Source organism: Mustela nivalis (assembly GCF_964662115.1).
Source record: "Mustela nivalis genome assembly, chromosome: 13".
Taxonomy (NCBI): Eukaryota; Metazoa; Chordata; class Mammalia; order Carnivora; family Mustelidae; genus Mustela; species Mustela nivalis.
Genome location: NC_139032.1, coordinates 18595363 through 18620024, shown reverse-complemented (window position 1 = coordinate 18620024; position 24662 = coordinate 18595363). Strand labels below are relative to the sequence as shown.

General features: G+C 48.3%; 1 protein-coding gene across 1 annotated transcript in view; it reads right to left on the bottom strand.

The window, feature by feature from the left end:
- Positions 1-533: 533 nt before the first annotated feature.
- Positions 534-24662, bottom strand: part of PSAT1 (phosphoserine aminotransferase 1) — a 29959-nt gene continuing 5830 nt past the window's right edge. Inside the window, exons 3-9 of the mRNA XM_082696758.1 lie at positions 24320-24389; positions 21021-21226; positions 19836-20008; positions 17847-18016; positions 10005-10133; positions 2914-3051; positions 534-1731 (exon numbers count right to left, since the gene is read on the bottom strand). Coding sequence (XP_082552884.1) covers positions 1626-1731; positions 2914-3051; positions 10005-10133; positions 17847-18016; positions 19836-20008; positions 21021-21226; positions 24320-24389 — 992 coding nt within the window. The 3' untranslated portion in view covers positions 534-1625. The remainder of the gene's footprint in view (positions 1732-2913; positions 3052-10004; positions 10134-17846; positions 18017-19835; positions 20009-21020; positions 21227-24319; positions 24390-24662) is intronic.

The following is a 24662-nucleotide window of genomic DNA, read 5'->3' as shown; positions in this document are numbered from 1 at the left end:
TGGTTTCTTGATAATGTCCATTCCAAGAGCCCATGGAAAGCCACCATGGTATACCAAGTCATTAAAAAAAAAAAATGGATGCACAGGACTCAAGACTTACACCTTTGGTGGAACTAAATTACCCTTATCAGATCCTACTTTCAGACTCAAGTTTTTCCATCACAAAGTTTTTAACAGAACAATCTGTTTAAAAGCAGGTAAGGTGGGGTGCCTGGCTAGCTCAGTCAGTAGAGCACATGATTTTTTTTTTTTTTTAAGATTTTATTTATTTATTTGACAGAGAGAGATCACAAGTAGGCAGAGAGGCAGGCAGAGAGAGAGAGGAGGAAGCAGGCTCCCTGCTGAGCAGAGAGCCCGATGTGGGTGGGACTTGATCCCAGGACCCTGAGATCATGACCTGAGCCGAAGGCAACGGCTTAACCCACTAAGCCACCCAGGCGCCCGAACACATGATTCTTGATCTCTCCAGGTTGTAAGTTCAAGCCCCACACTGGGTGTAGAGGTTTCTTAACATACACACATACATTAATAAATAGCAGGTAAGGAAATTTATTGACAAACGTTTAGATGTTTTAGGACTTTCATGTCTTCCACACAGTCAAGAGAAATACTGACAATGGACAAACAACAGGGAAAAAACTCTTCAGCGAAGGTTCTCCAGAACTCACAGCATCACTGGTCCAACACTATAAAAAACTGTCAAGTGAACCAACGAGAAGGGAGCTTAACAGAGAATTTTAATTTAACAGCTTAACTGAAAACAAAAAAGAACATAGCAACCAAGCAACCTTCTCTTCTATCCACTAAAAGGAACATAAAAGGAAATCAGAGAACTTCTAAACCCTGTGAAGCAGGTATTTTGGAGAGAGAAGGGACACACTGTTGCAAGCGTTAACCCGTAATACGTGAGGTTAAGGATTCTAACAAATTTTCTTTAGTCTCTATGTGCATCCCCAAGAACCGTATTATTAGCAACAGACTGCACAGAGATATAAACTATTTGGTATTAAAAACAGACTTTGCCATGTGAACATACAGTATGTCACTTTTATCTCTTTAACGAGAGTAACAGGATAAAGAAAGATCCCCCAGCTTGCCCTTGAGCCTGGAACCCCTAAACATCACCACACAGGCAGTGTGGACCCGAATTACCAGGTGCAGAACCCAGGAGACGCCACCATGTCATTTTGTAAAGGATCAAGACTCAGCACCTGTTGAATCCTGGTCCTCACCCAGCCTCCGTGCCCTGCCTGAGTGTCTCCAGAAATCAGTATCTTCAATTTGCATCATTAAGGCCACAGGCAGATTTGAATATTGAGATCTAACTAGAAAAAGTAGCAGCAAAGACAAAGTTAGCCAGAATTCGCTAGAAAAGCTAAAGGGAGATTTTTTTTTTTTTAAAATGCTTCCAGTTCACGTGAGAATTAAGGTGAAGGCCGTTAAACCCACCAGCTTTGCAGAGCTGTGGATGTTCTGCTATCATCCTTTAAAAAAAAACTGAGATCTGTAATAAGCACGTTCACTCGAGAAAAATACCATGTTTGCTAGGTTTCTGTCCTCATTCCCAAGTTACTTTAGATTTTATACACTGTTCAAGGGCAGAGTATATACTGGTCAAGATGTGTTCATAGTTGATGCATCTCCAGAAAGTTCTTCATGAAGGCCGCCAGCTTTTGAACATCCTCAATCGTGACAGCATTATACAGAGAGGCCCGGATGCCTCCCACAGACCTAGAGCGACCAAAGATGCAGCCAGTGAGAACAAAAGCATCTAATTGAGCATCGAGACGACGGCCTTTCCAGTCACCCACTCCTAAGAGAGACACAGCACCTGAGGCCATCATATCCAACCTGTCACCTGAAAGCCCCCAGGTGGCCAGCACATCACAAGAAAATTCTCATCACAAGAAAATTCTCCCTAATGTAGCGACAGACCATCATGCCCACACGTAACCTGGATTAACTCAGTCAGGTATCTGATGGGCCTGCTCGGAGGAAGGCAGGAGCAGGCAACCACTGGGGGCCAGTGTCTCGCCTCCCCTGTGGTAAGGACACACACTTTTCATAGAGCATGCAGGATTAACTATTTGATGTTCAGCCAGAGCAACAGGGATCTGTTCTCTCCAGTCAAGGGATGGAAGCCTCAGGGCCGTAAAAGCCATTTCAGAGATTTGTCAAAGGGAATTATGACAAAAGCCTGCAGAGGTGGCCCCACTGCACGCTCAGCCAGGGAACCATGCTAAGGGTTTCGCAGGCAAAAGGAGAAGGGCGCCTGCCTGGCTCAGCTGGTGGAGCATGTGACTCCCGGTCTCAGGGTTGTAAGTTCAAGCCCCCTGTTGGGTGTGGAGATCACTTAAAAATAAAATCCAAGGGGCACCTGGGTGGCTCCATTGTTAGAGAATCCAGCTCTTGATTTCAGCTCAAGTTATGATCTCAGGCTCATGAGATCAAGCCCCATGTTGGGCTCTGTGCTCGGCATGGAGCCGGCTTAAGAGTCTCTCTCTCCCTCTCCTTCCCTTACCCCCATTCTCACTCACGTATTCTCTCTCTCAAATAAATAAATAATAAGATATTTTTTTAAAAGGATTATCCTGTGACAACTGGTCTTTCCAACAGTTACAACAGCAGCTACTCCCAGCTTGGAGACTCCTAGATGGGTAGATAGGTTTTGTTCTACATTTGAAAAACTATGGGGCACCTGGGTGGCTCAGTCGCTTAAGCATCCAACCCCTGATTCCTGCTCAGATCATAATCTCAGGGTCAGAGATCAAGCCCCACTCCCACTATGTGGGTGCTCTATCTCTCAAAAACAAAAACAACAACAACAACAAAAAAAAAACAAAAAGGAAAAGAAAAAAAAACCCACTAAACCAATTCTTTGGTGAGTTTTTGGATTGATGTGTACTCACTCACCTATGTCCTTTCAAGGAGATCATATTGAGTTCAAGAGCTTTATCGAGAAATCTTTTTTCTAAAGCATCGTCTCCTTTGGCATTGCCAATGCGGAATGGAATATTCATCTTGCTTCTATACTTGGGCTCCACTGGACATCTGAAAAACATGATTATTCCAGCTACTTTTCTGAAATGTGCAACAGCCACTAACAAATCAACAGAAACACCGCTTTAAACATTTTGTCAATACAAACAGAAGTTTAAAAAAAAAAATCTGCCCCAGGACATGGATAATTTTTAGGGAGAACTCTCTTGCATATGGAACAGTGAGTTAGCATTCTCTTGTATGACTTGTACTTAATTTCCATGAGCCTCAGTTCCCTCACCTGAATAATGGAAATAATACCTTCATTTCAGACCAGCTGTGAGAGCTCAGAGGCACAACATATAGGAACCTTTCATGGCAACCACATGGAGATGTGAGTGACCCTCTCTCTATAAGGCTAGAGAAAAAAATACATATATATGCTGGTCCTAACAGTGGCTGAGGGACTCAGCCATTAACAGCTTTCAAAGCCCTTGTCACACTGCACTGCCCCAAGCTGTGTGACCCTGAGCAACTTACTGAACCTCTCTGTTGTGTCTCACTTTCCTCGTGTATTCTGGGAAGATTAATGGAACCTACCTACTAAGGTTGATGTAAGATTTAAGTGAGCCAGTATTTATAGGGGGAGTTTGTGGCTTCTAAGTGGCCACAAATTCGCTACAGCCCTCCAGGCAAGAAGTGGGGTCTAGTTCTTCACATTTTTTTTTTTAAGATTGATTGATTGATTGGTTGTTTGATTAGAGAAAGTGAGCATGAGCAGGGAGAGGGGCAAAGGGAGAAAGAGAAGCAGACTCCCTGCTGATCCGAGGACCCTGAGATCATGACCTGAGCCAAAAGCAGCCACTTAACTGACTAAGAAACCCAGGCACTCTTCTCCACACCTTTTGAATCCGGCTGGCCTTGTGACTTGCTTTAACCAAGAAACTGCACCATCAAGGTTGCTATGCAACCTCCAAGCCCAAGCCTCAAGGGGAATACAGCCTCTATATCTGCCCTCTTAAAACATGGCTGCCACGTGAGCAAGCCTGAGCCAGACTGCTGGTAACAGGAGACCAGCAACAGCCAGCACCAACTCCCAGACAGGTCTGTGAGGTCACTGTCGATGGCCGGCTGCAGGTGAATCACCGTGGACTCTAAATACATACTCCACGTGAGAACAGCCGAAGAACCACCCAGCGAAGTCCAGCCCAGCCTGCTGACCCAAAGTCAAAAGCAAAAAAATTATTAGTAAGTTGTTGCTTTAACAAAAACTGGCTTGTGTGTTCTGTGATGCAAAAACAGTGTCTGAGGGGGCGCCTGGGTGGCTCAGTCAGTTAAGCGTCTGCTTTCAGTTCAGGTCATGATCTTGGGGTCCTGGGATCGAGCCCTGCTTCAGGCTCCCTGCCTAGTGGGGGAGTCTGCTTCTTCCTCTCCCTCTGCTGCTCCCCCTGCTTGTGCTCTCTCTGTCAAATAAATAATTAAAATGTTTAAAAAAATTTTTTTAAATAAAAATAAAACAGTGTCTAGAACATAGTAAAACAAGCTAAGTATCAGTTAAATTCAACAAATTCATCTTTTTGGTCCCAGCATTTTGCAGAAGGCTTCTCCAAACTCTCAAAAAATGAAAGATGTGTGAGTTTTTATCTAGGAGAGGTTAGTATTTTGACTTCAGTTTCTGATTTGAAAAATCAGCAGCCAAAATTATGGTCCATTGACAGTCAAAGGAGACAAAGGGAGGAGCGGGCATCCACTCCAGAATAAAAGTAGGAGAACATGTAATCACCCCTTCTCCATTTTTAAGCTCACCCTGTTTTATTTTCACACTTGTACAGGATGTGATTCATTAAAATTAAACAGCAAATAAAAGCAGTGTGAGGAAGCCCCCCGTGAAAAGTCATGCTCTCCCCTAAGGGCACATACATAATTCCTGCTAAAGTTAATAGGAGTCAAGTGCGCACCTACAGGAAAAGAGATGCCAAGCAGGGAAAACAAGTTTCTGGAATGGTCTTTGAGCCTGAATTCTGCGCACCACCCTTCCACGAGGTGGTAGGTTTCGTGGCTGACATTTAAATTAAAAATTCTGGCTACCCTCCTGATATCCTGCTGCCTCCGGCTCCCCGAAGGAAGGTCTAATTATAGAAGTGCCAGGCAAAGAGCACGTCTAATTTAAGGGGAAAAAAAATTAAAAGGAGGAAGACTTATTTACAGTCCAGCACCCTAAATGGACCCATCCTAACACGAAAGTGGATGGTATCACGGGAGCCATGAGTCAGCACACAACAAATGATTTACATGGTGCCTGAGACAGTCTCTGGGAGAAGGATCAGGAAGGGAAACAAGGATTCTAGGGGATTCACTGCTCCCGATCTAGCGAGATGGCTGTGTAGGGAGTTAACATGCCACGTCAGAGGTCAAGTAGCACACAGCCGAGCAAGGAATTCTGCCCAAGAGAAAGCTGAAATGTTTCAGAGCGACATGGCAAGGTTAGGATGGGGTAAGCCGGAAGGAAGGCCATTCTGGCAAAACTGCATCTACAAAGCCCTGGGGGACCCCCAGCAAGAACTCCGGGAACTGCAGGCTTGGGCTTCCTGGCCAGGGGCTGGGCCCGGACGGGGGGGGGGGGGGGGGGGGGGGCTGCAGATACACTGAGGGGAACTAGACTGGGTCCTTGAGCCACAAGGAACAATCAGGTTGCAACAACATGAAATGTGAATTTTAGAAAAGGAACACTAGCACACAGAGGAGAGAATGGAGTGTGGAACACCAAAAAGTGGAGCGACCTGCTAGAAAGCTCTTACAAAGACGTGTCCTGGTCAGGGAGCACCTGGGTGGCTCAGTGGGTTAAGCCTCTGCCTTCAGCTTAGGTCATGATCTCAGGGTCCTGGGATCGAGTCCCACATCCAGCTCCTTGTTCAGCAGGGAGCCTGCTTGCTTCTCCCTCTGCCTGCCACTCCCCCTGCTTATACTGTTTCTCTGTCTCCGGCAAGTAAAGAAATAAAATCTTGAAAAAAAAAAAAAAAAAAAGGACCCTGGAAGCAGCCCCCCGTGTCACCCCTCCTGTGCATATCCTGGCTTGTTCCCATTTCCCAGCTGCCCCTTCACCTGTCTGTGCCTCCGGAAAAAAGCCTTCAGTGTCTGCTTCACAGGCTGTGCTGACAAAGGGTTAGTATCTGTAAAGACTAGGGCTCTGCCTGCTTCCCTTTATGTTAGGGTTATCGCTAGACCCGTCACACACTCCTCTCTTTCCCAGGGTCTGGTCCCCACATGAAGGTAGCGAGAAAGGTGACCTCGGGTCTGGATATGGACACTATCACTTGGACATCTTTTGAATATCAGAAGTCAGCATTCTGAGTGCTTTCCATTGTAACCCAAAATAATATTAGGAACTAACTCTTAAGGAATGTTCCTTAGATGCCAAATACTGCTTCTAGCGCTTTATGCAAATTAACCCACAAGGGAGCCCATGTTCTTAAGCCCTGTTGTATATTCTTTCTTCACATGGATTTTCACTTAAGTTCTCAAGGCAGTCATAAGGAGTATGCCCATTGTATCCGAGTCTGGAGCAGTTAGGTCGTTGGCTCAAGGTCACATGCTAATAAATGGCGAAGAGGGGGTTCTCTACCCAGAATGCTACACTGTCCACGTGGGCTTAAGTCAGGGTCGACCAGCACCACGAGGGTGGTTAGGCCATATGAGGAAGAGAGGGACTTCGACGGCTGTTTCATCCAGTCTCGGCATCTCTACGAGGCTCACAGCCCCCAGGAAACTGCCCAGAACTCGGTTCAGTCTCGTATTTCTAGATTCCTTGGTATTTCTCTTTAAAACTGTTCACCTCCAGAGCGCCTGGGTGGCTCAGTCGTTAAGGGTCTGCCTTCGGCGCAGGTCATGACCCCAGGGTCCTGGCATCCAGCTGGACATCAGTATCCTTGCTCATCGGGGAGGCTGCTTCCCCCCTCCCTCTGCCTGCAGCTCCCCCTGCTTGTGCTCTCCCTCTCTCTCTCAAATAAATAAAATCTTTAAAAAAAAAAAAACTGTTCACCTCCCTTTTGGCGCCGTATTTCTATAGTTCGAAAGAGAAGTGGAGCATTTCCTGAAAATCCAATGATCCCAGAAACCGCTATCAAGCACTCCACAGGGAACGCGGAGCAGGGAGCAAGCAAAGGCCTGCGGACTCCAGTAACAGCGTCCCGTGTGAGCTCGGGCACCAGGCTGACATTTTCTGGGCCGGCAGCCCAGGGCGGATGGAAGTTCCCAGAAAGAGGTTTACTCTGAAGGAGATGAAAATTCTGGGTCAAGGCTGTACATAAGAAAATGAGAAGTTTGGGGGCGGTGGGAGGGAAGGTGACCTGATTGCCCAGGAGACAACCCACCCGCCGTGCTGGCCACAGCAGGCTACCTTCTGAGAAATGCCGGATTGGGTGCTTGGAGTTTAAAGCTTGGGGGAAAGGAAATCCAGGGATTCCCGGGCTTCCTCCTATGTTCTGTTTTGTTTCTAATTCCTGGATTTTTCCAGAGGCATCATTATTTCTTTCTGTCTCCCCATTTTGTTCCTACACATCTCCTAAGAAATAAATGGAATCAAAAGCTACTAGAAAATTGGGCCTCCACAATAACCAAGTGCTTTTCCTCACGTTCAGGTTCTGAGCACTTTTGGGGAGTCAGGAGAGATGCCTGTTCTTCTGGGCATCCCAGAGCCTAGAACAGTTAGCCGAGAGTAGGTGCTCAGGAACATGGGCTGGATGGTCGGACGGTGGATGGATGAACGGACGGATGGGTGTGAGTGGATGGGTGGACGCATGGGTGCACAGGGGTGTGGGTGGCTGCCAGAGAGATGGGCGATGTCCTGGGTGGCTGGATAGATCACAGATAGAAACGTGGATGGTGGGTAGACAGGTAGAAAGGTGAACAAAGGACTGAACAGGTGGACGAAACATGTCTTCAGACTTTTCCCTACCTTCCTTCTAAGTCAGCATAATCATCACCTCCAGAAAACCCACCCCCAAGCACAATATCCTTTCTTCCCTCAGTACCTTTGCAGGGATCATTCCCTGCCTTCCAAAAAATCCCTAACAGTAGTTTTGCCCTCCTCTGACTAACTCTAGTAAAACTCATTAAAAACAAACAAACAAACAAACAAACAAACAAAAAAACCTAAAAAACCAACAACAAGCCTACACCCCCTACAGGCTAAGTCGTCCTATCCTCTTACTGCTCCAACCTTCTAACTACTATTTAGCCCTTGGCTGGGAACTTCTTAGACCATCTGCCAAGCCCCCAGTCTGCACTTGGCTGTGGCACAGACCCAGAGCAGGCAGAAAGCACAGTGTGCACCCCTTCTCCCCACCGGGAAAGGAGCCTAGAGGCTAAGGCATGTAGCCAAACTCAACTCCCCTAGGGCCTATGGCTGGAGGGTCACTGCACGGCAAGAACTCAGGGGAACAGGCAACAAGCATTTTAAGGGCAGAGGTAGCAGAAACATGCTGCTTTATCCTATCTGCTCCGAAAATAACCCCCCAACCCCCACCCTTGGGTGGTCACAGGGACATATTAGAAGTCAGGGTTAAAGTACCATTTTATCCATCCCGTGGGGCACATGAATTCTCAAAGAAGAGTGTACACTCTCCTGTTACTATTGGTCAGTTACTATCATTGACCCCAAAAGAGTAGTGGTCCTTGAGGAGGAGGTCCCAGGCTTGGAAAATGAGTATGCGTTTACATATATGCGTGCAAACGTGTACAAACACCTATGTGTAGCATGCGCACGCACACACACACACACAGCATAAAGCCTCATACATCTGACACTTTGAAGGCAGGGCAACGTTAATGAAAAGAGCCATCTATCAAGCTCCCCGTGTGCCAGGCAATGTACTGGGTGCGTCACACCCAGCATTTTGGTGAGAGGTCTCTATTAGGGGACTGGACAACCCCCAGAACTTGTGGATGTGACCTATTTGGAAAAGGGGTCTTTGCAGATGTCATTAAGTTACAGGCCTCTAGTTGTGATCAATCATCCTGGATATCTGGGGAGGCCCTAAATCCAACAACCAGAAATGAAGACACCCAACAAAAGTGAAGCCAGAGACCAGGCTGACAACACCAACAAGCCAAGAGCTACCTGGAGCCACCGGAAACTGGAAGAGACCAAGAAGGGATTCCTCCCTAGAGCCTCTGGAGGGAGCAGGGTCTTGCCAACGCCCTGCCCTTCTGGCCTCCAGAGGAGTGTGAACAGGTTTCTGTTGTTTTAAGCCACCAAGTTCCTGCGTCTTTGTTCCAGCAGTCCTACGAGGCTAATGCAAGACCCATACACTCTCGTCCAGCGGTCAACGCACATTCATGATTCATCTGGTCACAACAATGTTTAACTAGAACTCTCCTCATAGCCAATACCATTCACAGATGGCAGGCCTGGGATGGTGACATCCGTCCTAGAAGGGAAGCAGTGAACTTTCCTAAAAAAGGTAAGTGACCTGGGGTGCCTAGGCGGCTCAGTTGCTTGAGTGTCCAATTCTTGATTTCAGCTCCGGTTATGATCCCAGGGTTGTGGGATCGAGCCCCGGGTAGGGCTCTGAGCTCAAAGTGGAGTCTGCTTTAGATTCTCTCTCTCTCTCAAACAAATAAAACTTAAAAAAAAGTGAAGTGACCCAGCTGAGGGGCCCAGGAATGGGTATTTATACAAGGTTCTCCAGCGGAGTCCCTGAGTAATGCTGAGAGCTTTTAGCAAGTACACGTGTTTTTTCCCAGGAGCCCTACAGAGGAAGCAGACAGTGGGAGAAGGGGTCTACGCTGGGAGGAAGGTGAGATCTTTGGTGTGAGAAACATCACCACCCCTGGGGTTCCCCAGGTGGGGATGCACAAGGGAAGAGCTCACCTGCCCCGTAATCCTGGGGCCCTGGACTTCCCAGATCACCGCACTTCTAAGAGCTCAAGTAAAGGGACGATGTCGACTCCTCAAAGGCACACAATATATACACATTTTAAAATGCACAAGAGGCCAACTGTGAGATGAAAGCGCATCAACTTACACATAGAATCCTTGAGAATTATCAATAATATCATAAATCATCTGCGATTTGATGGCGCTGAGCTTCTCCATGGCTGCGGCCCCGCCATTGTTCTTAATCCACTCCAGGACCAAGCCCATGACGTAGATGCTGAAATAAAGATTAAAAATCCATCTAGCTCTGCTTTGCATAAGACATTCAGAAAAAATGTTTTAATTATAGACTCCTCTCGAGCTCACACCAATCCCTACCTGTCCAGCCCCAGCCCTAATGCAAATCCTCCTCTCTCAAGTTGCACCAGGTGTCCTCAGGACCCTGGCTCCCCATTCCCACCCAGTTAACCCCTTCACTTCCTACACTCATAGAGCCCTCTGCCCATCCATCCCATAGTTTGTACCATTCACTCACTTACTTTCTATTTCTCTGTGTCCATGACTTGGACTCCATGGCTGTGGGAGACCTGAAGCAGCGTTCAGCTTTTCTACCCCTGAGCCCTCCCATATGAGGCCCTCTACTTGGCGGGAGGCAGTGTGGCAAGACGCTAGGAGCCCAGGCTCAGAGTCAGTCCTGACTCTAGTTCCATGGCTGCTGCCACTAACTAAGAAGACCACTCAGGGTTATTCACCTTGGGAATCCCAACCTTGGCTTTCCCACCTGCAAAGAGGGAGGCCTACCTCCCTTTGGGGGATACCTGGCATTTTAGCTGCCCTGATCCTCCTAACCCCATCCCCACCCAACAGGCAGAGCCAGCTGGGTCCCTTGTCCCCTGGTCTCACAGCAGGGCTGGGGACCTAATTGGGACAATTAGAGCCCTCCCTGGGACTCTCTGACTTGGGAGTGAGCACAGAGACGCAGACCTGTGTGTTGGTGACATTGTGAGTCTCTGAAGGAGACTCATCTGAGAAAAAGAAGTCAATATTCCAGCAGAAAGAAGCAATGATCAGAAACAGAGAGCAGGGCGCCTGGGTGGCTCAGTGGTTAAGCCGCTGCCTTCGGCTCAGGTCATGATCTCAGGGTCCTGGGATCGAGTTCCGCATCGGGCTCTCTGCTCAGCAGGGAGCCTGCTTCCTCCTCTCTCTCTCTCTGCCTGCCTCTCTGCCTACTTGTGATTTCTCTCTGTCAAATAAATAAATAAAATCTTTAAAAAAAAAAAAGAAACAGAGAGCAGATGGGAAAAGGGGTGGGGGGGGATCTGGGTCCCTGGTTCCAGGAGCCACGGCCCCTCGGCTGCTCGTGAAACTTGGGAGGGTTCCTTTCTGAGCCCTCGGGGCCCGAGAGGACTAGAGAAGAGAGACTAGGAGATGGGTTGGGGAAAGTGCTTAGTGCAGGGTCCAGCACCTGGTAGCTAGGTCACACAAGTGTAGATAGTGCCATCTTCATTACGAAGCCCCCAAAACTAAACCAAACACACACAGTGTTGAAGCGCGGTGAGTGGTTTCCCAATGGTCTTCTGAAAGCTCGTCTCTTAAAAAGGTACCAAGGGCTCCGAGTGCACCTGCCTGAAAGTCTGTAGGGACAGGAACACAGGTGTCCAAGGGAAGAGACTCCATCCTCTTGAGCTGGGAATATGAAGACCAGCTCTCAGCTAGGCACTCTCCAGAGATGGGACAAAGCCAGTCCCCTCATGGGAATCTGTGCAAACTGAGTTGCCAGGAGTCAATGCCCAGCGACGATCCAGGATGCTAAACCCTGGACAAGAGCTACCTTGTTTATTAACACCACGGGGCTCTTTCCACCATGACAAGTTGAAGCAGGAGATCACTGGATCTGGAAAACACTCTAACAGCCAGAAGCTGGTGTCAGGGGAAGTCTGAGGCTCTGGCCAGTTCATTCACTGTCTCAACCTGGTAGGTAGAGGATTCTGGTGTTTCCACACCCAGAAGTTAAGCGGAAGTCAATGCCAGGCTGCTCAGTAGGCAATGGGCACCCAAAGCCATGTAAAAGGCTTTCTGGAGGGTGACTGGGGGGCTCAGTGGGTTAAGCTGCTACCTTCAGCTCAGGCCATGATCTCAGGGTCCTGGGATCGAGTCCCGCATAGGGCTCTCTGCTCTGCAGGGAGCCTGCTTCCTCCTCTCCCTCTCTCTGCCTGCCTGTCTGCCTACTTGTGATCTCTGTCTGTCAAATAAATAAATAAAATCTTTAAAAAAAAAAGAAAAAAAAAGGCGTTCCGGAGGCTTCCCTGCTTGAGGAATGAGAAACAGTAGCTAGTGGCAGAAAAGGAAGGAAGGAAGCAGAGAAGAGTCCCTGAGTAATTTGGGGCCACAGCTGTAGCTCTCTGGATCGAGACTGAGAATCAGAGAGACAACGAGAAAGAAAGAGGCCAGAGTATTTCCTAACATCTGTTATAGGGCCAGGCGCCCTGCTAGCTGTTCTCCCTTTCGCTCATCACAATAATCCTGAGGTCAGAGCTACCAACAGCCCATTTTACAGATGAGGAAACTGAGCTTTGGGGAGCTTAATTTGGCCAAGATCACCCATTAAGTGGCCGATAAAGCCAAGATTACAACCGGGTTGCTCTGACTCCAAAGCCCAAGCTCCTTCCACAGTAACCAAGGCATCTGGTTCAGGAAGGGCTCCAGGACCCCCCACCACGACCTCCCCTGCTCGTGGGGCAGCCCGGCTGGCACCAAACCTCCCAGAAACAGCTGCCAAGTGCAGGGGCTACAACAGCTTCATGGCACACGCGTGTGCATGTGTGTTCCAGACAGGATGCTGCCCGCCCACCGCTCTGTTCAGGAAGATGCTCTGGAATTCCCGTCTAACCCCAAACTGCTCACTCCCCCACAAACCCTGCCCCGTGATCCAAGCAGAGCCATGTGTGCCTGTTCATTACTCTTCAGAGGCCACATTGTGCTTCCACCCATAGCCCTGTGACCCTGAATTCCCTTACTGCTTTCTCACTACTCAAGTTCAAGGCTGCAGCAAGGCCCAGGGCAGGCCCCCAAACCCAGCCAGTCCTCAGCCCCAACACACCTCCCTCTCTGTGGCTGTTGAGCTCAGACTCACGCTCACACGCCCTGCTGATTTTTTTTTTAAGACTTTATTTATTTGACAGACAGAGATTACAGGTAGGCAGAGAGGCAAGCAGAGAGAGAGGAGGAAGCAGGCTCCCCGCTGAGCAGAGAGCCCGACTCGGGGCTTGATCCCAGGACTCTGGGATCATGACCTGAGCCGAAGGCAGAGGCTTTAACCCACTGAGTCACCCAGGCTCTCTGTTCTGCAGGCGCCCCGGCCCTGCTGATCTTGGGGATCTGAACAGCCGATGAGCAAAAAGCACCCCCCACCCCCACCCCTGCCCCCGCCCTGCTTCACTCGCTGGCTGCCCACGCCCTGGGCCTCCTATGAGGCCTCAGCCTGAGGCTGACCCCTCAGAAGGAAGCAGGTTCTCCCTGAGGCTTCTCATTCATGATTAACTCAGATTGCTACCCCCACACAATCCAAACTCTTCAAAACCCAGGGGACATTGATGCTTACACAGCTGTGCAACTTCACCTCAATTCTCCCCACACATCAGTGGAACATGCCTGATTTCTCCCTTTATTTCTAAAACGCCACCGGCTTCACACAGCAGCAAGTTCACCATCTAAAGCCACCTATTGATAAGTAACTCAATAAACCACAGGAGATCCACAGAATACCATACAGCACCTCAAAGGGGAAGAAAGAAAAAAGGCAGACATTTAAGCTGTATTAGAGTGTAAGAGTATACTGCACATGGCATATTGCTGGGGAGAAAAAAAGGAATCCACAGAACAGTCCATATGGTAAATTTCCACTTGCAGAATACATGGCTCTGGGTACTTGCATAGGCCCAGACACACAGCAGTTAACAGCGGCTACCCCAGCAGTTTCTGCTCGCTCCAGAAACCTTTGTTAAGAACATGTTAATTTTCTTTTTTTTTTTTTTTGATTTTTATTTATTTATTTGATAGACAGAGATCACAAGTAGGCAGAGAGAGAGGGGGAAGCAGTCTCCCCGCTGAGCAGAGAGCCCGATGTGGGGCTCGATCCCAGGACCCTGAGATCATGACCTGAGCTGAAGGCAGAGGCTTAAACCACTAAGCCACCCAGGCGCCCCTAGAACACATTAATTTTCTTAAGTAATACAATGTACTCTGTGTGCTGAGGCTCACAGAAGGAGAGCAGAGGGGTGCCCGGGGGGTGCTCAGTTGGTTAAACATCGGACTCACGGTCATGATCTTGGGGTTATGAGATTGAGCCCCCGTGGGGCTCCATGCTCAGCGGGGAGTCTGCTTCCCCTCTCCAGCTGCCCCTCCCGCGCTCACACACACTCCCACAAGTGTGCACACTCTCTCTCTCTCAAATAAATAAATCTTAAAAAAAGAAAAGAAAAAGAAAGAAAGAAAAAAAGGAAGGAAGGAAGGAAGAAAGAAAGAAAGAAAGAAAGAAAGGGAAAGGAAAGGAAAGAAAAGAAAGAAAAGCATACCAGGAAGTCCTTGGGAAAAACTCTTCCTAGCTGTTTGTTCTGAAGAATCTAACTGCAGAGGCATATCTGCCTCTGGGGTTCATGGTGAGTGAGGTTAAGGCCCTGAGGCAGCCCCACGATCCTACTCTGCTGAGAAACGTGGGCTTGAGAGATGATAGGGTTATTTTGTTTCTTCTTGATTACTTTACTTACTTCCTACTAGAGCAAAAACAAATTAATACTCACAGGTTCAGTTAGTTGTGGTAAATAACTGTTTTGTGGGGACAGAAGGGAAGCTTAGGCATCTTATTGCCTGTTCATTCCTGGGCTCCAGTGTGATCTACTAAAGGGGGAAAACAGAATGACCACGTGTTCCTTTCTTCCACCCCAATTCACTGCTCAGGGCTACGGCCCATTACGTGAAGGCCCGTTAACCCAGCCCAGTTCGCACAAAATGCCCAGAGCCTGTGGTCATTCAGCTCTGGTTTTAAAAGAAAATGCATAAGTAAATCAAGGCTTCTTTTCAAATATGGGGCCTTTTCAAGGACTTCTGTGTCACACAAAGTTCGGAAGCCTTTGGGCTGCCTTATCAGCTCACCGTCAAGAACTCAGGAGAGAATGTGGCTCGAATCTTCCCCTCTCTACCTTGGAGCTTATTCTCACTGGACAAGCTGTAATTTTCTAATCTTGAGTGTTTAAGTACCACGAATGAATCTGAAGTTTTTCGAATCATAGATTTAGGGTAATTGCTCAATTGTACACACTTTTATTTTTCTTTCAGGGTTAAAGAAAGCAAAAGCGACACCCAGTGGGGGTCTTGGTAGGCAAGCATTTAACCCAGACTCTTTCATCGGCTCCATTTCGACCATTCTAATCAACATTTAACAATCCTGCCCTGGGGTGGTCTCAGTGAACACTATTCTGGTCTGCCTAGGGGAAAATGTTTGCTCCTTTTCTGCCTTTGTTTCTGGCTCAGCAACCCCCCTAGGGCAGGAAAGCTCTGGGGAGGCAGTGCCCGCCCTCCCCTCCCCTACCGCCCACCACACCACCGTCCCCCAGGCGACCAGGTGACCAGCTGACCTGACTGGTCCAGGCCTGGGGCTGATGCCTGCGAGGGGCTGGGAGGGGACTGTCCCTCCATGAGAGCCACTGGAAGGAGCCCTTTCTCTCTGCATGTCTAGGTCTGACTCCAGACCTTGTTATCTCTTATCATTGTCATATTTATTAGACAGACGGACCTGCTTTCTCACTGACTTTTCACCGCTGACTTTTGACTCTAAGATTAACAAACAGCATTTTAACATATTCATTGCCTCGTTCAGAATTTGCTTCCCAGCAACTCGTAGTTACCACAGAAGGTAGCAGAGGGTGTGCCCCTCCCCCAGCTCCTCCGGGCCTTCCTCCAATCCGAACTTGCCAGCTCTCAAGACACATTTCAGGGACAACATTCTCCTTGCCTCCTCCTGGAGCCCATGGTGGCCCCTGCCTTGCCCTGAAGGCCTCTCCTAACTGGCCCCAGGGTGGGGACAAAACACCCCGTCACTGTGCAACTTGGCATCTAAGCCGCTTCCCCAGGGTCCCTGCTCCTGTGCCATCACGGCTCAGCACAACCCGTTCCCGTGTCCAAGCTGGCCAGTGATCCCTGGTTGTTTCACTGGCTGGAACCTCCAGAGACAGGACAGATGGGGTCGTGATTCAGCCCCAGTGCCCCACCCCCCCCTTTTTTTAAGGTTTTACTTATGTGACAGACAGAGATCACAAGTAGGCAGAGAGGCAGGCAGAGAGAGAGGAGGAAGCAGGCTCCCCACTGAGCAGAGAGCCCCGATGCGGGGCTTGATCCCAGGACCCTGGGATCATGACCTAAGCCCAAGGCAGAGGCTTTAACCCTCTGAGCCACCCAAGTGCCGCTGCCCCACCCTTAATAGGCATTTCAGAGACCCTTTCAACCATGGTGAAACAGAGTGGGGTTTACAGCTGACAGAGAGAGTCAGCACCAGAACACCCCATTCCCTGAGGAAAGCAGGAGACACAAATGAGCTGCTGTGCATCCCCGTCCGCTGTGCAGAAATCCAGCAGAAAGTTCCAGCAGAAATCTAACTTTGAAAAAAACAACACCTTCCTTTGCTAGAGCCAAGTAGTTGGGAGATTTTTCTAGAGGCAGCCCCGTGGGGGAGAGCTCTGACCAAATCCCAACCTGGATGGAACCACGGCCTGACCCAGCCTGAGCCCACACTTCCACCCACCACAGAAAAAATCCATGAGTGGAAGAGCTAGATTCTACCAGTGACCTAGTCTCCTCACATGGGATCCTGCAGACACAAATAAATGCACTCTGATAACTGCGCTTGTGGCGAGCATGAAGGTACAAGGTATACAGGCCCCGGATCTGGAGCCAGACTACCTGGGTTCAAATCCCAGCTCTGCTGTGTCCTCCAAGTATGGCCTCTGCTTCTTTGCTTGCAAAATGGATGCTACTTCCTAGGGTGCTTGGGAGGATGAAAAGGGTCACACACATAAAGTGTGGGCATTCTACACCATTATCTGCCCTGTGGCTCTCCCCTCCCCTGCCAAGCCTCTGGGAACTAACACCGAGACAAACAGCAATAATAGTAATACAGCAGCTAGCTTGCATAATCACCAGTGCCAACCATGAAGTGCTTTTCATATATGTTCTCTCCTCACAGCAACCCAGTTGGCAGGGTACTGTTATTACTCCTGGAGGAACTGGCTGCACAGAGAGGTTAAGTGACTTGCCCAAGGTCACACAGCCAGTGAGCACTACAATCCCCCAGGCAACTGTTAAATCCTAGGTGTCACAAGATTTTCACAAAATATCCGAGGCCAGCTGTTCAAAGATCATGGGGGGCATAGGGGGGCAAGGCTTGCTCTTCCTGAATGTGTTTCAACACCCATTTTCTCACTTGGCTAATGGGAAGCCAAGCTTACAGGGCACCTGCAGACTGGGTGAAAAACCAGAATGGTGTTTTTTCCAAGCCAGTATGTTTGCTGCCACGGCGGCCAGCTTCGGGCAGGCCCAGCAGGGCAAGAAAAGAAAGCGGGGGGGGGGGGGGTGTGCTGGCCTTTCAAAGTCCTTTTCCAAAGATTCACCGGTTGTTTGAGATACAAGCCTGCCACTTCATCTACAGAGAGCGTCTGGGTTAATGGTGAACCACTAACGCTATGGAGATCAAACAAAACACCACCCCCAAAAAGAAAGGGCAAGAAAAACTGATCTGACAGTGCACAGGAGGTTAACAGAGAGAGAAAGGCGAGCTAGGCAGAGCAGCCTGATAGGATGTCTGAACTACGAGGTCACTGGTTCATGAAAACACTCTCTACCTTAAAAGCTATCTGTCTCCGCTTTGATGGGAAACAGTGAGACCCCTTCCATCAGTCCCCTGCCCCCTGCCGCCCCCCAACCCCCCACCAGAGTTCACCTGAAGCACGGGGGCGTGTTGTACAAGGAGCCGTTTGCAGCCTGTACTTTGTATTCCAGGATCGAGGGGCACTCTCGGAGCGCGAACCCCAGCAGGTCCTCGCGGATGATCACTACGGTGACCCCAGCAGAGCCCACGTTCTTCTGTGCACCGGCAAAAATCACGCCGAACTGAGCAAGAGAAGACACGCTATTGTAGATACACACGGCCATTTTTCACACATGTAGCCCCATCTCCTGGTCTCTGTCCAAAGCACGAGGAACCAATTTTATTCCAGTTCTGCTCAAAGTGCATTCCGTTCTCTACTGGCATCTCCATCTGGGACAGCACATCTGTCCTCCCCAGGTCTGGGGCCTGCGGGTTAAGTATGTGCGTGGTCCTTCTCACCAGCAAGGGGCTAGTCTGAGCATCTCTATAAAGATCTTATACATACTCACCTTCGCTCTGTATACCTCCTTTCTACACCCAAACCAGTATTTAAAATGAGGCTGCTGGGGCACCTGGGTGGCTCTGTCAATGAAGCGTCTGCCTTCGACTCAGGTCATGATCCCTGCGTCCTGGGATCGAGTCCACATGGGGCTCCCTGCGCATCGGGGAGCCTGCTTCTCCCTCTGCCTCTGGCCCTCCCCCTGCTAGTGTGGGCACACTCGCTCGCTCTCTCTCACTCAAATAAACAAATAAAATCTTTTTAAAAATTTAAAACAAAATAAAATGAGGCTGCTAACTGTTCCTGGTAACCAAAAGAAACCATTCTTAATGTATTCATGTTTGCATAAAAGGACACTCAGAAGATGCGGAGAAATAATAGACAAGCTACCTGAGAAGAAATTTTAGCAAACCAGAAATTAAGCTAAATGAACCTTTAGCTTAAAGGAACTTCAGAAAATACTGTCCTATAAGACACACAGCCTTCTCCCACCTCCCCCCATGAAATCCTTCTAAACAGCGAATGGCATCCCAAGTCCGAGGGAAGAGGGTCTGGCCCGGAAGGGAGCATGTCACAGTTAGCATTGTTGAGAATTGCCAATGCACAGATCTGGTAATAAAAAGCAAGCTACAAAGAGAACGTGGGAGAACCACCCCATGGAATATTATTCAGCCTTAAAAAGGAATGATGTTCTGACACCAGCCACTGCATGGCTATCCCTGAGCCATACTCTAAGTGAAATGAACTTGACACAGAAGGACAAATACTGCATGAGTCCCATTTTATGAGGGAGCTGGAGAAGTCCAATGTGGAGAGTGGAGGCTCCCGGGGCCTGAGGGAGCCCTAAGGACTTACTGTTTTAGGGGCAAAAGTCCCAGTTTGGGAAGATAAACAGTTCTGGAGACGGGTGGAGGTGATATTTGCACAACAGTGTTCATATACCTAATTCCCCTGAACTGTACATGCAAAAATGGTTAAAACGGTATATTTTATGTTATATGTATTATACCACAATATATTTTTTTAAAAGGCAGGCTACCATTGAGTGTGTTTGTTTCTAAATGCTTTACAGTTATTACACGCCCTCATGGCACGCACCTGAAGGCACTGCTCCCCTGCCCGCCTTGACGTGCCGCCTGGAAAGCCCACGTGTCCTGTGGATGCTCTTGGAGTTGAGGTGGGCTCAAGGTAAGGGGGAGCCCCTTCCCAAATCCCCCGAGCTTGGATCATCTGCAGCTTCCCCAGAAGTCAGTGAGCTACTCCCAGTGTATTGACCAAAACATTTCCTAAGAGGCACCCTCAAAGGCAGATGAAGTTCCCAAGGACTCCCTGTGACTCTGTGAGGCCATCATTAACACAAGGTGGAACCCATCAAGACTTACACGTCCCGACAAACTACTATAAACAAGGAACTTGCAGCCAGGGCATCGTGAGTTGTCTTGGCTTCAGGGTCTCTGTTGGCCCAAGACATTCTGGGCCTTTCCTTGTTCTCCTATTTCTTAAAATGCCCTCATGAAATCCAAGACACAGGGGTTCCCCCACCTGGCCCCTTTACACTCTACCTTGGAAACATCCACTGGCTTGGAGAGGAAGTTTGAGGACATGTCGCAAACCAGCACTGCCCCCTTGACGTCAGGGATAAAGTCAAACTCCACTCCGTGCACGGTCTCGTTAGCGCAGTAATACACATAGGAAGCGTCCGGGCTGAGGTTCCAGGTGCTTGGATCTGGGATTTCTATCACAGAAGAAAAGGTGGAGAGTCTGTGCTTTCATTCCTCTTTGCTCATGTAGATGGGAATGGCCAGGCAGGACAGCCCTCCCCTAGCTGTGAAAAGCTGATTCCAAAGTCCTCCCAAGGGAAACCACCCTATCCGTCTTATATAATAATCCCCATCAACAACCTAAAAGGATGATTCATCCCATCTTCTTGACAGTTGTTGGGGGCAACTAAATCTTCAAGAATGATATGGTAGAAATTTTTCCTATTACCCAGTATCCATCCACCCTATGTCCACTGAGTTCCTTCTTGGGGCTCCAGTCGCCCCAAATCAGTCCATGTAATTCGGGTGCAGTCAGTTTCACCCGCAGCCACATGACTGAATGGGAATGGGGCACAGGACATGTGAGGCTATGATTGGGAATGCTTGCACGAAGGCGTTGACACTTGGGAGAATATAAGGCCAGGAGCATCCTCTAAAAGGGAAGGGACTGTGGAGCCATCACAGAGGAGACCGGGAGAGACATCAGGACCTGCAGACATTACTGGGGCCCTTGATCAAGCCATACCTAAAGCCAAATCAGCCATAGGTTTTTCAGCTGAGTAAATCAAAGAATATTCATTCTGGGGTGGCTGGGTGGCTCAGTTGGTTAAGCCGCTGCCTTCGGCTCAGGTCATGATCTCAGGGTCCTGGGATTGAGTCCTGCATCTGGCTCTCCGCTCAGCGGGGAGCCTGCTCCCCCCTCCTCTCTGCCTGCCTCTCTGTCTACTTGTGATCTCTCTCTGTCAAATAAATAAATAAAATACTAAAAAAAAAAAAAAGAATATTCATTCTGTAGCAGCCAGTTAGTAATCTTAACAAGGGAGACTATCCACTCTAAATGGTATCAAATCAGCTACCAACCAGAAGGAATTAAAAACTGCATGTTGCCCTGGGCAGGGATAACCAGGTATCTGAAAAGGGACCACCCACTCGGCAGCATTTGTTCACATTCTATTATCACTGTAGAGCTCAGATCCCAGCACTTACTCGTGTAACTCCCAAGTTTGGGGTGGACGATATTCACAGTCCCGAACTTCTTGGCTTCTTCTGCAGCCTTAGCTGACCAAGAGCCCGTTACCACGTAGTCAGCACACCTTCCTGCTTTCCGGCCAATCAGGTTTAAGGGGACAGCACTGAACTGGCCAGACCCACCTCCTTGCACAAAAATCACCTTGTAGTTATCTGGAATGGCTCTGGGCAGAAGCGTGGGAGACAGTAAACAGAGACACACAAGGTCAAAGAAAGAATGAGCGAGGCTCTACCAGCACTTTACTTTGGGTGGATATACTACAAGAAATGTGGTAAAGTCCCAGCCCTGCTTCGCCTTCCCCAAAGCCCTTCCTCGGGCTCCCTGTGTAAGCCTATGGGTACTTTTTGGAGGGAAGCTAGTCACACCCTGCTGTTCCTTTAGGGAATCACCTTGCTATCACTCAGTCCCCACGGTTCTAAGGTGGCCAACCCTGACTCCAGAGGATGAGCCCACAAGCTAAGATGGCCAGTGGAGTTCAGTTCTGAGATCTTCACTCAAACTTCTGGAAAAGATGAATGGTCTCTATTGAGGGAACGAATAAACTAGCTAATCCTGCAACCACTGGTGGCCATCTGGTGAGGCCGACACATCCAAAAGCAAAGCCAGGAGATGGAGGAAAAGACATTCCTGGACATCACCTGAGCTCCTCCTTAATCGCTCCTGCACTGTCTAGTTACACGAGGTAATACATTTCCTCTTCCGCTGAGAGTTGGGCTTCTGCAACCAGAAGTCCTAAAAACAGACATGTGCTGGTCCCTTACAGGAACCAAGTGGACCCTAGCAAAGGATCTGAGATAATGTGTTAGGCTTAAGCATGTCATCACATATTGATGAACATCGAGATTACCAGTGAAAATCTTTTTACTCCAGCGTACAAAATTAAGATGTTTTCTGGAATAGCTGCAGGCAGTAGAAGGCCAGCCCCAGAGGCACTAGGCCATGGAAACTGGACCCCAGCCTTGAGGAAGCTCAGAGCTTAGGAACAAAGGCAGATGGCTGGGGACAGAGGTCCAGCACAGAGGCCTGAGTACCAAAGGGCAGGGCAATGTGAGAGGGTTTGAATGGGTGGTATGCAAGTAAGTATCTGGTCCTGAACCCCATCTGCCCACGATCATGTAGGCTAGCAGGCAGCTCGCACTGGGAGGCTCTAAAACACGAGGTTCTCGGCAGCCTTGAGGACTGGCAGCCCAAGGCACTGTTCCAGGTTTATGTTATTCAGACACCAGACAGATAAGCAGGCCAACACCTGGATGGAAGGACACGAGACACAGGCCCCAGGTACAGGGACACAAGACAGGCACTTGGTTAGGAAAATAAAGGATAGGCCCAGAAAGTGAACTGGAAGTCCGGTCCCAAGAGGCTTGCAGCCATACGGGTCAAATGCCACATCTTCTGGGCCGGGGCTCCAAATATCCAAATACCTGTTCCATGAAGGATGGCCTTCATGCTGTGAACATGACATGGAACCCAACAGGCACAACCCATGTGAGGCGCCAATCAAATGATGACCGGTTCTGGCCACCCACAATGCACTGGGCTCTAGTGCTCCCTCCTCACAAAAATGGCACCAGCCGGGGCGCCTGGGTGGCTCAGTGGGTTAAGCCTCTGCCTTCAGCTCAGGTCATGATCTCAGGGTCCTGGGATCGAGCCCCGCATCAGGCTCTCTGCTCGGCAGGGAGCCTGCTTCCCTCTCTCCCTCTGCCTGCCTCTCTGCCTACTTGTGATCTCTGTCAAATAAATAAAATCTTAAAAAAAAAAAAAAAAAGGCACCAGCCCGCCCCACCTGAAGACTTTTATCAAGGCAGTTCAAAAGGAAAGTAATAGTCAGTACAATTCCAATCGTGTTAATGAAATCATGCAAACTTGCACCCTTAAAATGTTAACAATAATTACTTCTGACGGATGGGGTTATGGAAAATTTCAGTTTAGTTTGTGACATTCAGTTTTTTCTAAACTTTCTACCATGAATATATACTAGTTTTATGAGCAGGAAACGTTTATTTTTTTTTTTTTTTAAGATTTTATTTATTTATTTGACAGACAGAGATCACAAGTAGGCAGAGAGGCAGGCAAAGAGAGAGGGGAAACAGGCTTCCCGCCAAGCAGAGCCTGATGTGGGGCTCGATCCCGGACCCTGAGATCATGACCTGAGCCGAAGGCAGAGGCTTTAAACCACTGAGCCACCCAGGCACCCCTGTTTTGTTTTTTTTTTTTAAGATTACCGCATTTGTAACATTTATGTGACTATACTTAGATAGTACATAAATCTATCCCTTAAACAGTAATCTATTTAAGAGTAAGGTTTCCTCTGGGTAAGGAGAGTAGTGCAGATAAGCTAAGAGGGATCATTTGAGAAGTTCCTGGAGTGAAGAGCTCTTAAAATTACCCAGAGTCTGTTAAAGTTGAAGTTTCTACAGAGATTCTGATTCAGCTGGGCATGGTCGGCCCTGTACTTGAATTTTTTAATACCCGCCCACAGGCAGGTGACTGAACAGGTACTATGAGGCTCTTGCTTTAAGAACCAGTACACTGACCAAGATGACCATTTCTCTGTTATTTAAATCCCTTTTAATCCTGAAAAATCTTTCTTAGATATAATGATTTCAAATCATTGGAAACACCATTTAAAATAAAAACACACAGGGGTGCTTGGGTGGCTCAGTCAGTTAAGCATCTGACTCTTGATTTCCACTTAGGTCATGATCTCAGGGTTGTGGCATCGAGCCTCACATCGGGCTCTCTGCTTGGCAGGGAGCCCATACTGGGCTTGGAGCCTGCTTAGGATTCTCACTCCCCCTCTCTCCCTCTAAAAATAAATAAATAGGGGTGCCTGGGTGGCTCAGTGGGTTGAGCCTCTGCCTTCAGCTCATGTCATGATCTCAGGGTCCTGGGATCGAGTCCCGCATCGGGCTCTCTGCTCAGCGGGGAGCTTGCTTCCGCCTCTCTCTCTCTGCCTGCCTCTCTACCTACTTGTAATCTCTCTCTGTCAAATAAATAAATAAAATCTTAAAAAATAAAATAAAATAAATAAAAATATAAATAAATAAACAAACAAATTAAAATAAAAACACAAACGCAGGATGGGAAACAAGTAAAAAGCATATACTAATTCAGTGAGTTTGGGAAAACTCTTCAAAAGATTATTTTTAACTATAAAATATTCTTAACACACAGCCAAGTAAATATTGTTAACAGATATTCACATATACAGATTATCAACCAAGAGTAATGACTCTGTTTAAAATTTTAAACTTACAACAATTCCCGCACAAGATTCTCTGCGTTGTTAATAATCTTGGCAAAATCCGACGACCTGTGGCTCATTTCTGTGGAAGGAAAGATAAATAACAAGAAAAAAAAGTTCCTGTTTAAAACCAATCACACAGAAGTAACGTTAGAAGTAGCTACACAGGGCGCCTCAGTAGCTCAGTGGGTTAAAGCCTTTGTCTTCGGCTCAGGTCATGATCCCAGGGTCCTGGGATCGAGGCCCGCATCGGGCTCTTTGCTCAGCCTGGAGCCTACTTCCTCCTCTCTCTGCCTGCCTCTCTGCCTACTTGTGATCTCTGTCTGTCAGATAAATAAATAAAATCTTAAAAAAA